Source organism: Chaetodon auriga, chromosome 16, assembly GCF_051107435.1.
Source record: "Chaetodon auriga isolate fChaAug3 chromosome 16, fChaAug3.hap1, whole genome shotgun sequence".
Classification (NCBI taxonomy): domain Eukaryota; kingdom Metazoa; phylum Chordata; class Actinopteri; order Chaetodontiformes; family Chaetodontidae; genus Chaetodon; species Chaetodon auriga.
Genome location: NC_135089.1, coordinates 20,962,750 through 20,984,398, shown reverse-complemented (window position 1 = coordinate 20,984,398; position 21,649 = coordinate 20,962,750). Strand labels below are relative to the sequence as shown.

General features: G+C 42.3%; 1 protein-coding gene across 1 annotated transcript; it reads left to right on the top strand.

The window, feature by feature from the left end:
* The first annotated feature begins 7,607 nt into the window (after positions 1 to 7,607).
* LOC143333826 (homeobox protein Hox-B1a-like) lies at positions 7,608 to 10,564 on the top strand. Its single transcript, XM_076752186.1, has 2 exons — positions 7,608 to 8,463; positions 10,200 to 10,564. The coding sequence occupies exons 1-2, from the start codon at positions 7,608 to 7,610 to the stop codon at positions 10,562 to 10,564; spliced, it is 1,221 nt and encodes a 406-aa protein (XP_076608301.1).
* Positions 10,565 to 21,649: the final 11,085 nt, after the last annotated feature.

The following is a 21,649-nucleotide window of genomic DNA, read 5'->3' as shown; positions in this document are numbered from 1 at the left end:
CTGTGTTCATGTTACAGAGAAATCTAGCAGGAAAGTGCACGTCCACATATCTGAATGCCAGCTCGACACATTGCCAGCTAGGGCTGCATTGTGGAGCCTTCAGCATTGGCAGCCCTGATATTTCACTAATTATGTTGTTGACTATCTTAATTGTATTTTATATTTTTAATTTTTTACGCTTTGTTTGTCTTTTATTGTACACATGACAATAAACACGTTGACTTGAAGAATGCAGGAACACGCTGTAATAACACTGCATGAACAGGGACTTTTTATTTCTCTTCTGTGACACTGAACACAATACACATTATGGCTGACTAAAGTAACTTAATGACTCCTTTTACCATGTGCTCTTCTGTGACTGCACTACGTCACATACACAGGCTACCATCTACCTTAAAGGTGGAGGCTCAGTAACACATAGGTGCATTTAGACCGGGGGAGTGTTAACCTAGCTTGTTAAAAACATAGCAATTATATAAATTCATATATCTACTCAGTTTGTTTACCTCGATAGACAGAGAGGCTGGAGGAAGAATTCAGATCCTTAATTAATGTGCCAAAACCCAAGTGTAAAAAACCACTAAGTAAAAGTCTAGCCTTGAAATGTTACTTAAGTAAAAGTATAACCAGGAAAGTGTACTGTAAGTATTAAAAGTTAAAGTACTTAGTGCACAAAAAGGCCTCCTCCTCAACTGTTATGTTCTTATTCAGATTATTATAACTCCTGCATTCATGTGAAAGCAGGATTTCATTGCTGTAGTTGTTTGAGATGGAGCTCATATTGAACTATTTTGCACAGAACTTCAACTAACAGTTATTTTCACTATGGATATGTTGAATTTATGTGCTGATTGTTTTCTCCATCAACTGATAGATTTTTTGGTTTGTAAAAATTCTGAAAATAGTGAGAGATGCTGTCACAATTACCTCAAAGTGACAGCGTCCGACCAATCCTCAAAATTATTAAGATTACATTAAAATAACCGTGTGACTCCACTGAAGCTGAATGAAATGAAACTCAAAACTAAGAGAACCAACTGGAAGACCTAATTATCATCACATACTGCCTCAAAACTGGTAAAATGGTGAGAAAAGTACAGATCAATATGGCCGACTCTGCTGTCTGCCTTTATTATCAGATTTATTACATTTAAACTGACAGCATCAAAAACACCATGAAGGAAAAAATCTCTTTGTCCATCACCCGAGATGTGTGTGTGTGTGTGTGTGTGTGTGTGTGTGTGTGTGTGTGTAAATGTTATTAATAACGGTTAATAAATGCTGTTATGTGTCTGCATCAGTGGTTCAGGTTTCAGAGCTAATGCAACGACATCAGCGGTCTGGATGCACGACTCCTCTCTTCCTTCCACTCCGTCAATGCCTCTCTTTCACTTTCTCTCCTATATCATCTTTCAGGATTTCCAAAAAGCCCCTCATATCACACACAAACACTCACACATCCCCGCTCTTTTCCAGGAATACTGGAGCATAACTTCCTGGTTCTGGAGTCATTTGACCTGTCTGATAGGACTGTTAGAGACAGAGAAAGGGAAAGGACAGACAACTTACGTGTCCAATCAGATTGCTACGTTTCTCGTACTCCTTCATTATCCCTGATCCAAGACTGTGGTACATCCAGGACGGACATCCCAAAAAACACAGACCAAGCAGGCTGAAACACTAGCAGGAACAGATAGTGTGAGGTGTAGCTGATTCTCAGATTCCACTCGTGACCTGAGACTAGACAGAAACCATGACCCACAGGAGGTATGAAGGTCAGCCTGTCAAGAAGCAGCTTGAGTTCCAAGCTCGCAGTAAAGTCCTTGTTTTTGTTCAGTGGCACAAAGTAACACAAGCTTGTGATCAAGAGCTAACTGCTGCACATACACACTACATGAGCACTGAAAATCTACCATTGACAAACACAGGCCAGCTGTAAATCCACGGCAGAGAGTCGCGAGCCAAGGCTCACTAGCATGGTCCTCACAACACAGCAAGCATCCTCATAACCAGAATGCAACACTCTCTGAAAGCAACAGACAGCTGAAGCGTTCTGAGTGGCACTGCTGGTACTGAAAACATTTCTCTGACTACTGAGGTTTTAATTTTTTCAGATGTAGGCACAGTGGAAGTCAGTATATCATGATATATATTAAAAGTTAAAGTGCCAGACATTGTTTGGCTCTCTTTCCTGGCATGGCTATTTTTAAAGTGACATATTGAAGTTGGATGGTCCCTTGCTGTAAAAATTATTTAATACATGTGGGTAATTTAAAAAGTACTTACAGTGTAATTTATTGCTTGGTTCCTCCTAACGGAAGATTTCTTAAAGTCTTATTTCCTGTACGTCTTCCATCCACAGAGACAGAGTTGCTGACTACTCGGTGCACATAGTGCAGCATTTAACAGCACAACACAAAAATATCTACATTTTTTCCTTCAGGAGTTGGTAGAGACTAAAAACAGAGAGTGAAAATTGGATTTCGATTTATGGAGGTGGACACAAACATGACTCCAAATGAATGATAATGTTGCTCTGTGTCAGCAGGATGTGTAAATAGCCAACTGCTTGCTAACATGTAAGCCATATAAAGTTAATATAGGAAAAGGTACCCTTGAACATCTGTATGAGACACACATGGCTTGTCAGCTAACTCCAATGTAAACCCATTTGCAGCAGCATTAGATGCCCAGAGCACCTGCTCCAGTTGCTCAACACATTTCCAACACGTGGTTAATGTTGTAAAATGGTCATGGTTTAGTTATATTTCAGCATCAAAAGCGCTTGGTTAAGTTTAGGACAAGGTCATTCACTCTGGGACACAAACCCCGGTGTCTTGGGTGAAAACTGTGTTTCTTTGACCCATCCATGCACTCCACCTTCTCCGTTTGTGCTTTCTTGCTCTTTGTACTTCGTCACCTTGCTCTGACCGTCTTGATTTGCTGTGCATGGGTTTACACTGGAGTTAGTTGAAAGCTTGGTGCGTGGTACACATAAACATCATCATACATTAAAACTTCTAAATGCAATTCAAAGGCAGCTGGACTTGCTTGAGGTACCATGACCTTGATGAACGAGAATCTTCACAGACCTCAATTAAAACAGGAGCAGGAGCTCTCTGACTTAAAGTTTAGCCTCATTCGTAAGAGGGAGATCAGCCCAACATGCTGAAAGGTCACCTGCCTCTGCCTCTGCTATCTCAAGCTGCCCATCAAAAAGCTACAGATGAGCCCACACTGTGCAGAGGAAAAGTGAGAAGAGCAGACACAATAAATCACTCAATCATAACAACAATGATCAGCAACCATTGTGACAACTGGTCGTTTGAGTCCATTTTTTTTTTTCCATTTCAAGTGAAAATGACAAATTCCCTTCTTCCAGTTTCTCGTTAGGAGCATTTGTTTCGTTTCTGTGTGTTATTCGGCATTAACTTCATTTTAGCTTTTGAAAAACAATCTTTGATGACATCCCCCTTCAGGAAATTGTGCTGTTCATATTTCACCATTATCTGTGACTCTGTTCTTTACTAAGTGATTAATTGATCAATTGATAACAGCCAGATACAGATTGCATGTTAAAAACTGAATAAACACACAAAGAGCTCTAAACAAAGAAAGAGTAAATAAAAGTGCGACAGAATTAGTATGAATTACAAAAAATGGACATATTATCACATATGTAACAATTACATGCACAAGCTGACTTTTTGACCTGGCTCTCTCTCTCTCTCTCTCTCTCTCTCTCTCTCTCTCTCTCTCTCTCTCTCTCCTGTAGTCTCCTCACTGCTCAGACAGCCGTGTGGGCGTCATTTAATCTTCGTCTTCTTGTCCCGGTCTGTTCCTGCAGACTTCCTGCCCACTCGCTCTGCGTCTCTCTCTCCTTTCAGCCCCTCACTGATCATTAACCTCCCTCCTTGTTGCACGCCCACGCTGCTCGTCCTGATATCGTCCTGGTGGCGGGACGGCGGTGCGTCTGCTGTCAGGCCCTTCACAGAGGCTCTGGAGGGGAGAAATGGATGACGGGTTCATTGGAGTCAGTTATAATAGGGGGGTTAATCTGTAATGAGAAGGTGTCCAAACCCTGAAACTGACACATCATGAGCAAATATTTGATAAACACATGAAGAGATTTTGCCTTTTGCCATTTTTGCATACTGAAATAAACAATGATAAAGGATAGACATTCCCACCAAAGCATACAATAAAACAACAACCCTGTGTAAAAAGTATATGCACAGTTGCCTTTGTTTCACACAAACAGAACATTGTGTTGAGGTCGAAGATATCCCTGCTTCCTGTCCTGCTGGAGCAGCAGGGCTTGGCCAACCAGAAGGCCTCCTGTCTGCCTTAACCTCATTTCTATAACAGATCAGCTCATTCATTCAATTAGCAAACAAACACACTCTCCCACATGCACTCGCACATGCACATCCAGCCATCAGAAATCTATGGCTTCACAATCCAATTGTTGAAAAGTAAACTGATTCCCAAAAGTCTGTGCCATCGGGCTCTCTGATCAATAGAAACCTTTTAATCCATTAAAAGATATCCTCTATCTTGTAAGGAAAATGTGCAAAGAAGAGATAAACTCAAATCAATAATCTTTGAAGTGATGATCAGTGTTAGTGAACTGGGCTTTGGGGGGGGGGGGGCGATGATCGGAGCTGATGGGAAAATGACTGCAAAGCACAAACAGAGAGGACACATGAAGCTGCAGCGTTTCATGGAGCCATTCTGTCAGTGCTGGATGTTACAGTGGAGGTCAGTGAGTCAGTCAATCAGCCACACACTGACAGATTTAAATGTCAGAGCTGAACAGCTGGCACTCAGCACAGTGTTAGACTCACTGTAGCAGCAAGATGTTCACAGCAGATTTACAGTCTGACTTGATAAATCAGTTCTATGGCAGTGTTGGTTTGAATAATGGAAAGATTTTCACTCTTGTATTTCCTGGTTGCTGGTGAACCAAACTAAACCAACCAACCAAGCAAACACAAAAAAAGTTGTTTTTATTCTATTTATTAACCTTTCTATGTGCCGAGGCTGCAATCTTCAGAACGCACTGCGCATGACTTGATTCCAGCTCTGTGGTCAATGAACACACTGCTTTGGTTCTAAGCTCTTTTCACATTATTTATCTTAGAAAAGCTGGGGAAATCCTGACGTGGAGGGGGGTTTAGTTAGCCCTGGGCTGAGATCCAAAACTGCACGTCTGAGCCCAGAGCTAACTGAAAGAATGTCCTTTTAAAGACAACACCTCAGCCTTTATTTTTGGAGGTTTGTCAGTCGTTTCTATCTGTGATGTTAACAACGGTGTCACCAAATTGCTGGGATGCAAAATTAGCGATATTGCTACTAAGAAGTATGATGCGGTAAGAAACACAAAATAGATCAGGTCCAGGTCCAGATCCAAGTCCCTTTTCCCAGGCTACATCCTTCAGACCAGAAATCATTCTTTGAGGCTTCTCAGTGCCTGTGAGGAGCCCAGATCTTATAAATCAAGACATGTTTGACTGTAGAGCTGATGGTGGCTTTCCATGTGTGGTGCAAGACAGCATGCCGTACAGTTGTTCCTCAAAAATGTTGTGGTTACAGTGTTCTCTGCTGAGATCTCAGCAATTACTTTGGTGAGTCAAATGTTATCATAAGATAGAGATGATGGACAAAGTTATGAAAGCTTAGACTAAACTGGAATTAAACTTCATTTTTTAAAGCTTGATTTTTGTTGCCATTGGCTTTGCTTCCAGTCCCACAGACCTCACAGCTCTATGAGGAAAATTATTATAATAACTGCAGAATCAACTTTTTTTTTTTCTTTTCAGGTATACTTTTGCTTTTGTTATGACCTTATTAAAAACTGGTATGTAGGAAAGCATTGAAGTAACACTTCACTTTGGACTTACACATTGAAGAAAGTCACAAAATATAGACATGAACTTAAATCATTAAATACAGCAAATGAGGAAATATGTCATGCTTTATATGTTACATGAGCTGCACATGAGCAAACAGCACACAGTCTCTTTGTTTGGTGAGTGATTGTGTCTGGGCTCAGTTAGACCCCAGAGATGCTGAACTGCCTCTCAGATCTCTTATGAGCAAATGTTATGAACCTCCACTGACAGAAATTCTATATTGATGTTTTAGGAGCTGCATAAAAACTACTGTCAATACCAATCTCAGATAAAAGCACACAAAATGAATTGTAGCCTGCATGTATTACAGCTGGCGGACCAAAGAGAAGTAATGTGACAATGTGACAAATCACGCTGTCCAATCAGGAAGAGTCATGAATTATCAAGCTGAAAAAACAATGCTGAGTTTGTTTTTTGAGCTGTTAAAGAGGGCTGAGGGTCTCCAGGACCCCAACATGAGGGCGAACTGACACTAACACTTTCACTGTGTAGCAGCAGCCACAGTCATAGTGAACGCAATAGCTGCAGGATTTGGAAAAGTGTTTGCTGAATGCTAGCTTTGGCCTGTGGCAGCAGCGTGCAGCAGCTCTGGGCTGTGCAGGCAGAGAAGCAGCGATTGAAGCAGTGTACTGTAAGTTTGGTTCGGAGCGTTTGCTGTGAGGAGGTCTGGAAGCAGCAGGCTGGCTCACAGCTCCTCTTTCATTCTCTGCCTCTCTCTTTGCTCTGACAGATCCGTGCTGATATCAGATTGATGGGCCGATTTGATTGAAGTCTCTTTGTCGTGCTAATGTCACGGCGAGTGATGGATGAGGCGCGTGCGTCGGCGCAAACGCGCGCGCGCGCAAACTCCACTTCTAAACCGAACCCTCCCCTACACACACACACACACACACACACACACACACACACACACACGCACACACACACACACACACACACACACACACAGGCTGGTTCCCCCGCTTCTGAGACCGGCTGACAATCTTCTGGCCTCCGGTCACCATAGGCGACATGACGACGGACCACGTGACCCGCGGCAGAGGTAAGAAAAGAAGTGACACCGAAAAGAGAGAGAAAAAGGGAGAGAGAGAGAGAGAGAGAGAGAGAGAGAGAGAGAGAGAGAGAGAGACGGCAAAGAGGAGAAAGCAGAGAAACTAAGGAAAGCAGAGAATGGAGGGGGACGGAGTGGAACCTGTGTGGGGGTGATGAGGTGACTGGACTCTCTCTGTCTTCTCGCGGTGTTTTCTCGTGTCACTGATGAGCGTTTGGAAATCACAGGTTGAGCTGAGCCATTGACAGCGTCAGGCCTTCCGCTTACGCGCACAATCACACAGAGGAGCACATTATTCATGTGTGTTTCGGGTTGGGGACGTGCAGACTCCACGTTTTTCCTTCACGTTGGAACCTTCTGACGTTTTGATTTTTTGCTGAACACTTTTTCCGAGTGTATGCACTTTTTCAAAAAATACTTCTTTTTCTCTTGTGTTTCTTTCATCTGTTCTCGCGGTTTATGCTCTCAGCACAGGGATTTCACATCAAACTATTTAGGGCCTACTTTTGAAAACTTTTTAAATGGAATTGTTCGATTTGTGATATTTTTTTCCTAAGTTCTGTTAACTTCATCTGTGGGCTCCTGCTTCCTGCTGATCATTTTAATTTGTATTCAGCCTCACCGTGCCTCCAGTCTGCATGGACAACATGAACTCGTTTGTGGAATACTCCATTTGTAACCGACCGGGCACCGGCGCTTATTCTGCGCCTAAGTCTGGATACCACCACCACCATCACCATCTGCATCACCACCACCACCACCCTCTGGATCAGCATCAGGGCTTCCAGGTGACCTCCGGCGCCTTCCACACAGGACCAGCCGGTTCTCCATCTGCCGTTAACGGGACGAGAAGTGACAGCAGCGCCGGGGCAGCGGGTTACACCGGGGACGGGCGGCTGTACGGGCGCACTGGAGGTGAAGGAGCGCACGGGACCACAGGGGCGACCCAGCATCATCAGCAACATCCTCATCATCATCACGAGCAACAACAGCATCAGCAGACGCACAACGGCTATCATCCTCACCTTCACCAAACCCAAAGCTTACAAAGCGGAACACTGTCTCATTATAATAACGGGAACAGCGGCAACGCCGGGGCCTATGCGGGTCAGGCGTGCGCCCGAAACACGGAGTATGCTGCTGCGACGGGTCCTCCCAACACCATTCACTCCCAGTATTTCATGGAGGAGCCTGTGGCCTCCACCTACTATCATCAATCAACCTTCTCCAGCTCTGCTAGCACCGTTGGCCCAAGCTATGGGGCCCTGGCCGGGGCCTACTGCGGGCCTCAGGGCGCGCTGGCCGGGTCACAGTACCCCCAGCAGCTTGGTGGGGGACTGGACGCAGCGGGCTACCTGGGGCTCCCACACGGAGGAGGTTACGGGGAGCTACCGGTCTCTCAGGACCGAGAGAGGGGGGATGAGGAGAACCAGCAGGCCGGCCAGGGGCAGACCTTCGACTGGATGAAGGTGAAGAGGAACCCGCCTAAAACAGGTAAGGGAGGGCGGCTGATATTTCTGGCGTTAATTTTGTTTATTAAGGTTATTGTCAAAGCATTATTAAAGGGTCGAGCCTGCAGGTCAAATGCTGAGATTCCGTATCCCTCAGTGATGTGTGTGTCCGCTGAGGATGCGGAGCAGAGGCCTCCTCTGCATTTATCACAGTGGCTCATTAGAAACGTTAGGGCCAAAAGATTTAAAAGAAGCAGCTCCATCGATTAACAACAGCCAGATACACAAAAAGAAAAAGAAAGCTGCCAGGGACAAGCTTTAAAACATTTTAATATGATCTAAAAAAACATTTTATTATGATCTAAACGCTTTGATAAAGCGACCATCTGCATCAGCTGTCGAGATTCACTGATAAACAACGAAATTTACATTTTTCTTTATGTATTTTTATTTTGTAAATAACAGGCTGTTAGCTTATAAAACGTTTCATTTCCCTGCAGGCCTCACTTTCAGTTTCCTCTGCATACACACACGCCACACTTTTCTAATGTAAATGCTACTTTCCATCTGTTTCTCTCTTCTTTTCAGTTGTCTCAATCACTCACGTCTGAATTCGTTTCACTGTAAACTTCCAAGAAGACAGAAATAAGAAAAAAATATATTACAAGAACTGTTTTATTTTGAGTTCATTTCACAGATCTTTCAACAACAATAAAACATTTGTTGTCATGGTGGAAACCATAAGGACTAACACTGCATCAAAAATGAAGCATTTAAATTGATCACCCTTAAAAACATATAAATTGACTCAACATTAAAAAAAGAAAAAATATTCTTTTAAAATAATGTAGACACCAGCTGACTGCTGAATCTCTTTAAACTGACAATAATAATAATAATAATAATAAGAAGAAGAAGAAGAAGAAGAAGAAGAACAACAAGATTTGAACTGAACAAAGAGAATTTAAAAAGAAAACATGAACTTTTTACATATAATGCTCCTGTTCTTGTTAACCCATAACATCGGCTCAACTTTCAACATTTTATCGTTTTAAAGCAAATTTAAAAACGGCGTTTGTGTGTTTAAGGATTTTTTTTCTCGTTCACTGCAGTATCTCTAGACTGATAGCGGGTCTGGCTTGGGTCCAGTATGGCCCCAGACGGCTGATATGCCCCCTACACACGCACGCGCACGCACGCACGCGCGCGCACACACACACACACACACACACACACACACACACACACACACACACAGTCTTAATGGATATAGCAGACGGCTTATTTCTCCCTGGGAAGTCTGTCCTGCTCTGTTATCTTTTAAAGCACCCCCCACCCTCCATCCCTCCACCCGTTCACCAGCCTTTGCCTCCTCCCGCCTCTCTTGCATTTGCCTTTTCTCTTCTAATATTCAACTTGTGTTTTCTTGCGGCCTTTTACCAGTGACATTGCTTGCATGTTGTGATAGTTTGAAGATGTCAACAAATACAAAATACTACTACTGCCACTACTACTACTACTACTACTACTAATAATAATAATAATAATAATAATAATAATAATAACAATAGAGAGAGGGAGAGAGAGGACAACAGTTTAGCTCTTGATTCACAAACACATTTCAGTCATACAGGCCAGACTCCGACTTCTTTGCATGACTATATTAGAATATGAGACATTTCGGCTGTGTCGTGTTATTTCTCACTCATATGACCAAAATAAGTTCCTGTTGCACATTTAGACTCTAACAGCTTCTCCATCTCCCCCCCCTCCATCCAGTTAAAGTGTCGGACTTCGGCCTCGCGGGCGCACACAACAACGCCATGCGCACCAACTTCAGCACGCGGCAGCTGACGGAGCTGGAGAAGGAGTTCCACTTCAGCAAGTACCTGACGCGGGCGCGGCGCGTGGAGATCGCCGCCACGCTCGAGCTCAACGAGACGCAGGTGAAGATCTGGTTTCAGAACAGGCGCATGAAGCAGAAGAAGCGCGAGCGGGAGGGAGCCTCCGCCACGACGCGCTCCTCCTCCTCCGGTACCGACGGCGGGTTCCAAAAGGAGCTGGACGACACCGACCACTCCTCCGCGTCCACGTCTCCGGGCGCGTCCCCGAGCTCCGAGACGTCGTCAGAGCGAGCGACGTGATTGGCTCTGCAGAGTGTGGACTCTGCACCGTTGTAGAGAACAGGTGGCCTACTGTCTTGTCCTACTGACTGATGGACTCTTGAAAGCATTCATTGTTATGTATTACATGTTAAAGGAAAATGGCCCCTGTCGTCGTCAGCCTGCTTCCTTCAGTTCTGCTTTGGTTTCTGAGCTCCTACACGTCCCAGAATTCCTCAGGAGGATAGAAGACTTTCTGATCCAGGACAACTGTCCCACCTTAAATCCTTGTTTTGGTTTGTTTGAGGCTTCTGCATTGATTGGTCAGTTGTGTGTGACAGAGACTGAAAAGAAGGTTGCCTTCAAATATATGAACTATGGTGACCTGTTTGGACACCAAAGGCACTACAGCTGGATGCTACAGGGTAAGCAAGAGGTGCACTGATGTAATGACAAATAAAGGGGACCTTGGTTTTTGTCTGGTTAGGTTTAGCACAAAGCGGAACATGAAATTGAAAACTGAAATGTAAAATTTGAACGTAAAGAAAGTTTCAACATATCCATGGTTTGCAGAAACATACAATGCCAACATGTTCTTGGTGACTGGGTTGGGTTGGTAATGGCCCAAACTGAAGGGAAGTTGTAGAAATAACAATGATGAAAAACCTTAGATAAACCTCCCATCACTAATCTGGGATGTAAAGTCGGTGGGTCTCACTGTCCAGTCAAACTCTGCAGAGTTTGCAAGTTCTGCCACAGCAACGTTCTTTCTTTGATGCAGAAAGCAGCAAGTTGCAGGAACCTTTATGAAGATGTTCCCAACCCAGTCCACTATGAGGATCACAATGTAATTTAAGAGATAAGACAAAAAAAAATCCTTCTGTTACACAAAATTCTACTTCTCATTTTTTAAAAAGCACTGGACATTTGTAACTCTTCAGGCATCTGAAAATCTTTAAAAAGCAACACTCTGAGAAGGAACAATTACTTATTGGTTAAACTGATCACAATTCATGTCCACACCAAGCCCATGACCTCCGCTGTGGTTAACTCTGCGGTAAACTTTCCTCTTAAGGGGTCGAAAACCAAATAATGGAACTTTGGAGCGGTAACATTTTGGCAAATAACAGCATAGACCACACGTCTCAGCTCTGTCCAAACTGTCTAAGCCATGCCACTTTGAAGTCTGACAAAGAAAGTGTGGCTTTATTCTTGCAGATGTATTTTTTCACTGACTAAGAAGCTGCTTGTGGTGCTAAAACCTCTGGTGAGCTGTTGCTGGACAAAACCCAGTTCAGAGTCCCAGATTTTACACTGACACAGCTTATTTAGGAACTACTTTTAACTGTAAGATGACTGGTGTCGTACCAGGGAATGATGGATCCTTCCAGTGTGGTGATGATGATGATGATGATGATGATGATGATGATGATGATGATGGGATGCACTTTGCCATCTTTATAGGATGTCAGATTCACAGGGTATAACTGGTATGGGGTTATCTGAGGTGGAAGATACATAATTTAGCTTTGTTTTAGTAAATGTTCTGTTAGTTGCTTTGCTACAGTTTTTGCATTCAGTGACATGACATAGATTTAGATCATTATGGGACAGTGAAACTCCGCTGAAAGCCTTCATAACTGATGTCAGTGGTCCATCCGTAACCCACATACCAGTCTAATCCTAGCCTAACTAAATGAGCCTTATGATCAGGAATACAGGGAGCCTCTTATGGCAAAACACATTGTTGTCTTATCTGGTTGTAGCTATTTTTGTTCCACTTTTAAAACCTTGAATATTTTTCTATTGTTGAATGTTCTGGGTGTATGTTTCCCTCCACACAGCTCTGGCTTTTGCACTATGTGACTACAGGGTAACACTTTCAGACAAAGTGCTCAAAGACATTAAGCTGGAATATTCTTCTTCTTTCACTTCTATCAGTCATGACAAAGTCTGTCACACCTTAATGCTCTGATGTACAGGGTTATGCGTTGAACATGTTAGTTAGACTCAGGGGTTAATGTGGTGTGTGTGTGTGTGTGTGTGTGTGTGTGTGTGTGTGGCCGTGCATGGGTTAAAGAAAACTACTGAAAAAGAGGCTGAAGCCTGTTCGACTTACGTCTCCTTGCTGACTGGGAAAAGTGGGGAATTATATTTTGCTGCCTGTCTCTTCCCCCATGAGAGTAAATTATTGATTGCATTTTATGGTATTGATTACAGTTTATTGGACAGTGTGTATGCGAAGGGGATGTTTTCCCCAGGAGCATCTTCTCTTGTTACTGCTGAAGGTCATGATACCTGATAACATTACAAACGTGAATAGATTTATTCCTACATATCACAGGCGTTTGCTAATTAAATACATAAACGAGTTGACAAGTCAGCCAAAGTTTCAGCTCAGATACACATTTTCTCCACAAATTAGATCTTGTGAACATCAATCAGGAGTAAATCTCTTCTTGTGTGTAATGTCGTCAGGTTAAAGGTCGACCAGCACTGTGAACTGATGCGACTGTCTGTTTTTTACACTGATGTCTGTTGTTTTTAAATGAGAGCAGACTGACTGAGTTTTATTAGTTCTGCTGCCTTAGAAACATTCCCAATCATGTTCCTCTCTGTCTTTTTCTACTTTAAGCTACCTCAATTAAAGATTCTTCTGTCCATTCACTGCTGAGATGATTTTTGTACTCTCTGTGCTCTGTACATTATAGAAATTCCCTGATTTGTAAATTAGAGAGAGAGATTTGCTGCAGCATCCAGCATTTGAAAGCTGTGCTACTGTACAAACATCTGTAATCCCGGGCCTGTTCCAGGGACACTCTGGAGCCACAGAAGGGATTTTGGTGCCCTACCGTGGCCCAGCAGGACCATAACTTCCTGAAATTTTACAGCTATTTCAGGGTAACCAAAAGGAAGGAAACTGAGGGAAGTGTTAGGGAAAACAATCTTGTTTCTGTGATAGGTTGCGTTGTCTACAGTACCATGCAGACAAAGCAGACAACTATGAGTCCAATGGTTTGTGGTTATTGGATTCATTTGGAAATGTTTGGGAATAGACACCACTATGCAAATGAATACAACCATGTCTCACAGAAATTCTGTTTGAATACGGATAAGTTTTTAAGTTTTCAAGGAAACAGTGCCACCTAACATTTTCAATCAACAAAATGAGGAAAATATCTGGCAAAATGCTGATAGTTAGATAATAGATGTTCATCTTCTATACCTGCGTATCCCTTTCGGGGTTGCAGGGGGCTGGCAATGGGCAAGAGGCGTGGTACACCCTGAACCGGTCACCAGCCGATTGCAGGGCAACATATACAGACAAACAACCATTCACACTCACACCTATGGACAATTTAGAGTCACCAATTAACCTAATGAACATGTTTTTGGTCTGTGGGAGGAAGCCAGAGTGCCTGGAGAGAACCCATGCATGCACAGGAAGAACATGCAAACTTCACACAGAAAGGCCCTTGCCTGACCCGGGGACCGAACCAGCGACCTCCTTGCTGTGAGGCACGCGCACTACCTGCTGCGCCACCGTGCTGCTCTGATAGTGAACATATCAGTAAAATGTTGACTGACAATACACAAAGCTAAAAATGCTATACCTAACCACAGACAGGCCTCAGGATGTGACCCCTGTCTGTGTCAGAGTCCATGGGTTTTGTACACCAAGCATCCACCCTGACCACCCCTGTGACTGCGGTGCGCTGCATGCAGTCAGCACCTCATTCACTCAAAATGTGTTACATCTGAACATAATACAACCAGTAATTACCACTGTCACCACAATGTGACTGGGAAACATTTTAGTAATATATAACTGTAATTTCTAGCTTACAGGGTTGCAACATCAACATGATGATGATCCTTCTTAATTACTGATATTGAGGATGCCATAAAGAAGAACTCTGTGTGAAAATACAGTTTTGAGACTTTCATTATTTCAGAATTGTGCTCCCATGTAACTTGGAGCCCCTCGTTGAAATATTGAACATGGGTAAATTTTGCCCTGAGAGACCCAAACAGCTTAAAGTAGACTTGATAGTGTGACTACAGGACAGGAGATGCTGGACTGCACTAATGTTTAAGAGTAAGTGTAGCTGTCAACAGCTCTCATCAAAAGGCCAAAACCAACACTGAATGTATCCTACCAACAAGCCTGAGCTTATTTCTCTGTGCTATATTGTCGTTCAAATAGTATTGAAATCACAGCAGTGAGTCACACTGTAGCCTTGGGTCATGTGCTCCTTCATGACCATGAACACAAACTGTAGTTTATTTTGACTCAGTCCCACAAACGCTGTCCTAAATAGCACCAAATGCCGATTAATCCTCCACTGAAAATATTAGCCAATAACTTTTTCTCCTGTTTGAGTAATATTTATTAAGAACTACAGTGACCAGCTGTAGTCACTTCAACACTACAAAAATGTGCACTCCAGTCCTGCAGGAGTTTGAGCCAGGAGAAGAAAGTGAAGGAGGGAAAGAGGAAATGATTAAAGGAGGAAGCAAAGCTGGTTGTCTTCGTCCTCGTGGATTAAAGGACCACAACATTTGATGCAACACAACATACAGACAGCATACAGAAAGCTTCATGCATTTCAATAGCAGTCAGGCCTCTCACATGGCTGCGTGGCCTCTGGTTGACCCCACACACACACACACACACACACACACACACACATGCAGGGCTACAGTGAGGAATGTAACGGGGGCTTTCCGGGTGGCTCGCCGACCTGTTGACCTTTGGAGAGCCTCTGGGATATCTAAACATGTAAACACACTCCTCCTCCTCCTCCTCCTCCTCCTCCTCATCTTCATCTCTTTCTCCTCTCTGCTGGTCTAAAGATGCATGTCCTGGAGCCTGGGTGGCAAGCTCAGTCATCACCTCATCACACACACACACACACACACACACACACACACACACACACACACACACACACACACACCGGACACAAAACTCCCTCAGATCCTCTTCCACACTCACACTTCATCCTGTCCAGCACATTATTATCGTTTTCTGATGCTACTTTAAAGTAGCCTCATCTTCTTCTGCTGCAGTTTGACGGTTTCTACATTTCCCCATACCCAACCACCAAGAGTCTGTTTGCAGCTGTGACTGAAACTCTTTAAACTCACTTCCCACCTCACTACATAACGAACACAGAGCCTCCTGCACTGGCACTGGACGTTGGCACTGGACGTGACTTGTCCAGCATGGTATTGTCCACTTTCCATGCACTTCCTAACAATACTGGGCTGGAATTTTTAAATATTTCCAACTTCTTGTTCAAAAATCCTGAACATCAGTCCATGTTTTTAATCTTTTCTTTTTCTCTTTGTATGATTATGAAATATAGCTGTATAATAGTAGCTCTAAGTAGACGCCCTCACTTTGACAGACTGTCACCAAAACAAACAGTATGACTCAGCCTGTCTTTGCCAAGTATGGCACAATAAGCCTGATGATGTCATAAAATGACCTTGGTGATGTCATTAGGGTTTTCTCAGATTGAACGTGTCGACCTCATATATTTGACTCAAAGTCAGTCTTACAAACTTGGGGGATGGGGTTTGAAAGTCATGGCCATTTACTTATCAGGAAGTGGCCAATGATAGATGGGATTTAATGCATTGCATGATGGGAATTGTGGGATCCAGGGTTTTTGGAGCTTGACTCATAGTAAGGTTTAAAATTCAGGATATCTCAACCTCTGCAGCTGAGTGTAGCTGCCAAACAGTAACCACACAGTCGTTGTCTGCACAGATATTGTAGATAGAAATAAATTTAATAAACTGTCATACATGGGCACAAACACACACACACACACACACACACACACACACACACAAAGCACCATGTTGTTGTGCTGGAAAATCAATGAGAGGAACTGATTTCATTTTGATTAGATAGGGTGCAAAGTTAAGAGTAAAATAAGAACATGGTGTTCAGTGAGAGGACAAGGGAGGATGAGGAGGAGGAAGAGGAAGGGGGGGGTGGAGGAGGAGAAAATCATGAAATGCTGTGGATTGCTACATTGGCAGAAGCAGAAAACAGAAAATAATCATGCTTTTTGAGGACAAGAGGACAGACACACACACTGAGAGAGAGAGAGAGCGAGAGAGAGAGAGAGAGAGAGAGAGAGCGAGCTTGAGAAAGAGTGGAGATTCTTTAAGGGTGACCTCATATGGTCTGACCCCCAACTTCTGTTTTCCTTTCCATAACTCATCTCAAGTTCAACAGAGCTTTCTGTGTGTGTGTGTGTGTGTGTGTGTGTGTGTGTGTCTGTGTGTGTGACATAGACAGAGAGTGTGTGTGCGTGCCTGTGAGTGTGTGTGTTCATGCCCTCACAATGAGCAGTGAAAGATAAAGTGGTGTGGCTGCAGTTCAACAGTTCAGAGTCTCAATCAAATAGATGAGTGTGCACACACCCAACCACCCCCCCACCACACACACACACACACACACGCTCACACACGCACACACACACACACACACACACACACACACACACACACACACAGAGGCATGGCAATAGGATTTGAATTTTACCTTGTCTCCACATTGAAGCATTTCTCTTCTATGATTTCAACAGTCAGCAAAATTTCTGATCTGAGATCAGAGCAAAGCTGGTAAGGGGCAGAGAAACCTTATCAAAGCCTATGTGGGTGTGTGTATGTGTGTGTGACTGATTGGAACCAGATGGTGCTGGTGTGTACTTTTATCGGATGACAGTCACATTTCTGCTATTAAAAAAAATATTTTTTTTAAATTAGGAATCAGACTTTCCTGAAATCTCTCTCTGCCTCTTCACTGAAAATTTTTTTCCATTGCAAAAGCGGACACAATCTTTTGCAAATTTCTTTAGCATTACTCAGGTAATTTAAAAGAAGTCCTCTGAGTGTGAAGAATGAATTTGAAGCTGATGTTTATTTATCATGCTTGGTGCTCTGTCACAGACTATTTGCTGTATCTCAACTAACAGCAGACTGTGGTGTTATGGTGCATGTTTTTCAAAACCCACTGTTAGAGCCTAATCTATAGCAATCATATTACATGTAGTTCTTTAGATTTTGGTGATTTTGCAGTCAAAGTGAAATATTTGTAACTCTGGATTTGACAGTTTGAGAGTTCAACTTTGTCAGCATGTAAAACCAAGGCTCTCTCCAACACAGAACAGGGACTTTTTCCATGTATTAGAAAAGGTAAAGTTTTGTTTCCCCTTTGCTGGTCACTCATTTCTTATGCTAAATGTATGATATTGGTTCATATGAATTATTTTCACATGCGTTTTCTGTATTTATTATGCTGTCAGGACCTGAATTTATCAAACTGCTAAAACTAAATTTTATTTATTTTAAGTGACAGAGTAAAGTAGATTTATTAATAAAATCTGTTGATCAAATTTCTTATGACTTAAAAATGCTGTTAAATTCAAGAGGGCTCCACATGCCTCCTGCACTACAGAAGAGGTGAGCACACGCTGGAACGACCTCAAAGTATCATTGGTGATGATGAATAACAGCTTATCTGAAGCAGTGTGTATAATTATAAAATATGCTATATTATGGTATATATTGGTATATTTATATATTACATTTTTTTTTATAAGTATATTAGATTTATAATTCCATGTGTTAATTGCTGTCAGTTAAGGACTTCACATAAATAATGTACAATAAGAAAATAAATTATATATGGTTTTGCAGAAAAGCAGGGGAGGATTTATTGAAAGACTGAACAATAGATTGGATGTAGGCTAAATGTTCATCTCTGGTTAGATGTTCCTGTCGAGTATACATGTGATCAATCACGGAAATGCTCCTTTTACACTGTACTGCAGGTAGCAGCGAGTCACTTGATAAATGTGTACTTTAGCTCACTCTCAGTGAAGAACTTCTGACTTGTCTGAAGGCTCTTCAGAGCATCCTGCAGAGTAATTCCTAAACGTTTGTTACAAACAGGCCCAGAAAGCCAAATACCTCCATATGTACTCTCATGAACACAGGGGAGGACGGCAATGTAGATTTTGCAAAAAGAACAAAATACATCATTTGAATGTTTTTGAATGCTGTGACAACTATTTGTCATGTATTTATGTTCTGTGTGTTATAATATGATGTGCTGCAAAAATGACATGACATTCTCTCTTCTCTTGATTACAATATCATTCATCACAGTAATTTTATTTCAGTCATGTATTAATACAAATTGTATCAAAATACCATATTTCTGTAAGATTAATTTAGTCTCACAATAATATTAATTGATTAAAATAATTCACTAAATTCTACATTTTTCAAATTAAATTGCTATTATTGTCGATTTATTATTCAATTATTTTAGAAATTCATTGTCACTCCATGCTTTTTTACAATAACAGCAACAATAACAATATCACACATTGAAGTGCAGTTGTGCATTATGTTCTTGGTATGTTTTATTTCTTAATATCAGTTTAATGCATCACCTCTGCTCCTAACATGCTTTAGAAATTAGTTACTTCACAATGTATTTATCATTTAATACACCATTCTGATAGTATATACCACTGATTCATTAACACTAATTTAATGTGCCTAAGCACCAGGCTTTGTGTTATTTCAGTTCTTTGAGGTTAATTATTTCTCCCTTACTGAAAAACATGAATAATGATTGAAAAATGTATCTGTTTCATTTCACATAATATGAAACAATACAGGATATTCATGTTCATATTAATAAATGGACTACAATTAGATTCTATTCATGAATTGTCATGAAACATAAAAAAAAGGAAACAATAATGCTCATAGTTCAATGAGAAGGCAACATTTTAAATAGATTTAAGATGACTAATAAAATAAAGACGAGCTGAGCTTCAAATGGCAAACACTCGAGTGTATTTCTTTGATGTATTCAGGTCAGTTGCGTGTGTGAGCGGTGCTTTTTGTCTGTTGGGGTCATCCAGAGTGCAGCAGCTCTCCTCCTCCGCTCTGCCCACAGAGTCGCTCTGCAGCCCTGCTGAGCGGCCGCCACGCCCCGCTGACCCAGGCCTGCTGCTCACATCTGCATGGGCCTCGTCTCTCAAGCATCTGAGGGCTAAGACCATCCTCAAATGCATCTTAGAAACCATCTTAAGCTAAAGAGGTGTTTCCCCAGAGCATTGGAGCTTCAGACTCTTTTAGAAATTAGTGTACATTGATGTGTGCATCCTCACTGCTGTAGGAGGCTCAGAACATCTGAAGAAGCTGTGGAACAACATGTTTCGCACAAGCCTTTCATGGTTTTGTAAATTTCTGAGTATGCTTTTATCATGGCCACTGAACACACTGATCACATTCAGGCAAAAAATAAAAGCAATTGAATTTTGTAACTGAGTGTAGAAATGTTTAAAACACTGATTAAGACTGATTGTGATGAGGAAACTGGGCACTGCTTTAAACCAGAGTCCGACTGAGCCACATTAGACTTAGTATTAAATGATCCACACTAAATGTTTAAGGCTCTTTATGTTCTATGTTTTACACTGACTAAGATATATCCCTTTTGTTTGTCAGAACTCATTCAAAGTTATCCTCCAGAGAGATGTTACTAAAGATAGGATCATACATCTCTACAGCTGGAGTCTCCGAGACCCCAAACAGAAGTCACGTGTTATTGGCTGAAACATCAGTTTAAAATCAAGGTCAGAATTAATTCTTATGCATTTTATCAGGAAGGAACAAGCTGAACTTTTTTGGAGCTGTTAAAGAGGGCACAGGGTCTTCAGGACTGCCCCTGGTCCACACTCCATACAGGGTCCCTGGAATCATATCAGCTATTCCTGTGGGTCCTAAAGGACAACAATGCACCTGCCCCTCTAATTGTGAGAGTTTTCAGTATAAACCCTGAAAAGAGAAGTGACTTTTGAAAGCAACAAATGTTTTGGATCAAGTTGAATGAATTCACCATAATGTGGCAGGAGTCAGGTGATTTACATCATTGGGTCTTAACAAGAAGAGGGAAGACAAAAGGTCATGAACCAGTTGCCTGCAGATGAACCTAAAATTATTATTTTTTGCTTGGAAAGTGTGTTTGTCAGCAGGCTGTACTGGGGTCAGAGGTCAGCGGGAGTATAGGGAGCAGGAGGTTATCAGGCCAGACATTCCTGTCTGTCCAGTGCTGAGAAAGGCCAGAGGAGAAGAAGAATTTCAGCCTTTAGAATTGACTATTTTCATTCCTTAAAATTGACAGATTTCCAAGCATATTGCATTTAAACGCATCACTGAAGAGCTGTCAAATCCCACAAAGGAGAACCACATGACGAATACTTACTGAAGATTATTTCAAATAAAAACATATAAAGTGCAAAAATGTCTCCCTAAAATTCACAATATAAGTTTCTTTTAACAGGATATCTTGGTGGTGTTTTTCCACAGTATAAACGTGGTCTTTTATGTGTTTATGTGGCAGGCAGGCCTGAACACCTATGACTGTTTGCCTTAGCTAACACTGTGTACCCTGTGACCCCGTGTCCTTAACGCACACACACACACACACCTAATACACACACACCGGAGTGTGCATGCTGTGTTGGCCTGAGATAAACAAGCTATTGTGCCATGTTCTTTCAGCACCCTCTGTGTGTGAGTGTGTGTGTTTGTGCGTGTGTTTGAGGGAGAGACAGGGGGAAACAGGAACAGCTAAAGTGCATCAGCTATCCCCAACGCTGGGGCTAAAGCAAGGGCACATCCATCACAGAGTGACAAAACACACACACACACACACACACACACACACACACACACACACACACATACACACACACACACACACACGAAACCCCACGAAATGACAATGAGCCCAACGATATTTAATGAACAAACATGTTTGACATGAAATCAATCAGTAATGGGGTAATAATAATCAAAGTCAAACCCTGTTGTTGACCAAGAACCTGAGCGCGTGCGCGCGCACACACACACACACACACACACACACACACAAAGAGAGATTAGTCAGTTGAGTGGGCTGAAGCCTGGGTGGGTCTGATGCAGGGCAAGCAAGCATCATTTACTGTGACTGACTGTGAAAGGCTGCCCTCCAATGTTTTACTGTCTTAAATTTAGCAAAATATGTACTGAAAGAATGAA

Excerpts from the sequence above, each read along its gene's own strand:
- LOC143333826 (XM_076752186.1), top strand. The coding sequence starts at position 7,608 with ATGGACAACATGAACTCGTTTGTGGAATACTCCATTTGTAACCGACCG. Across the intron at positions 8,464-10,199 it reads GAGGAACCCGCCTAAAACAG|TTAAAGTGTCGGACTTCGGC; the intron begins GTAAGGGAGGGC and ends CCCTCCATCCAG.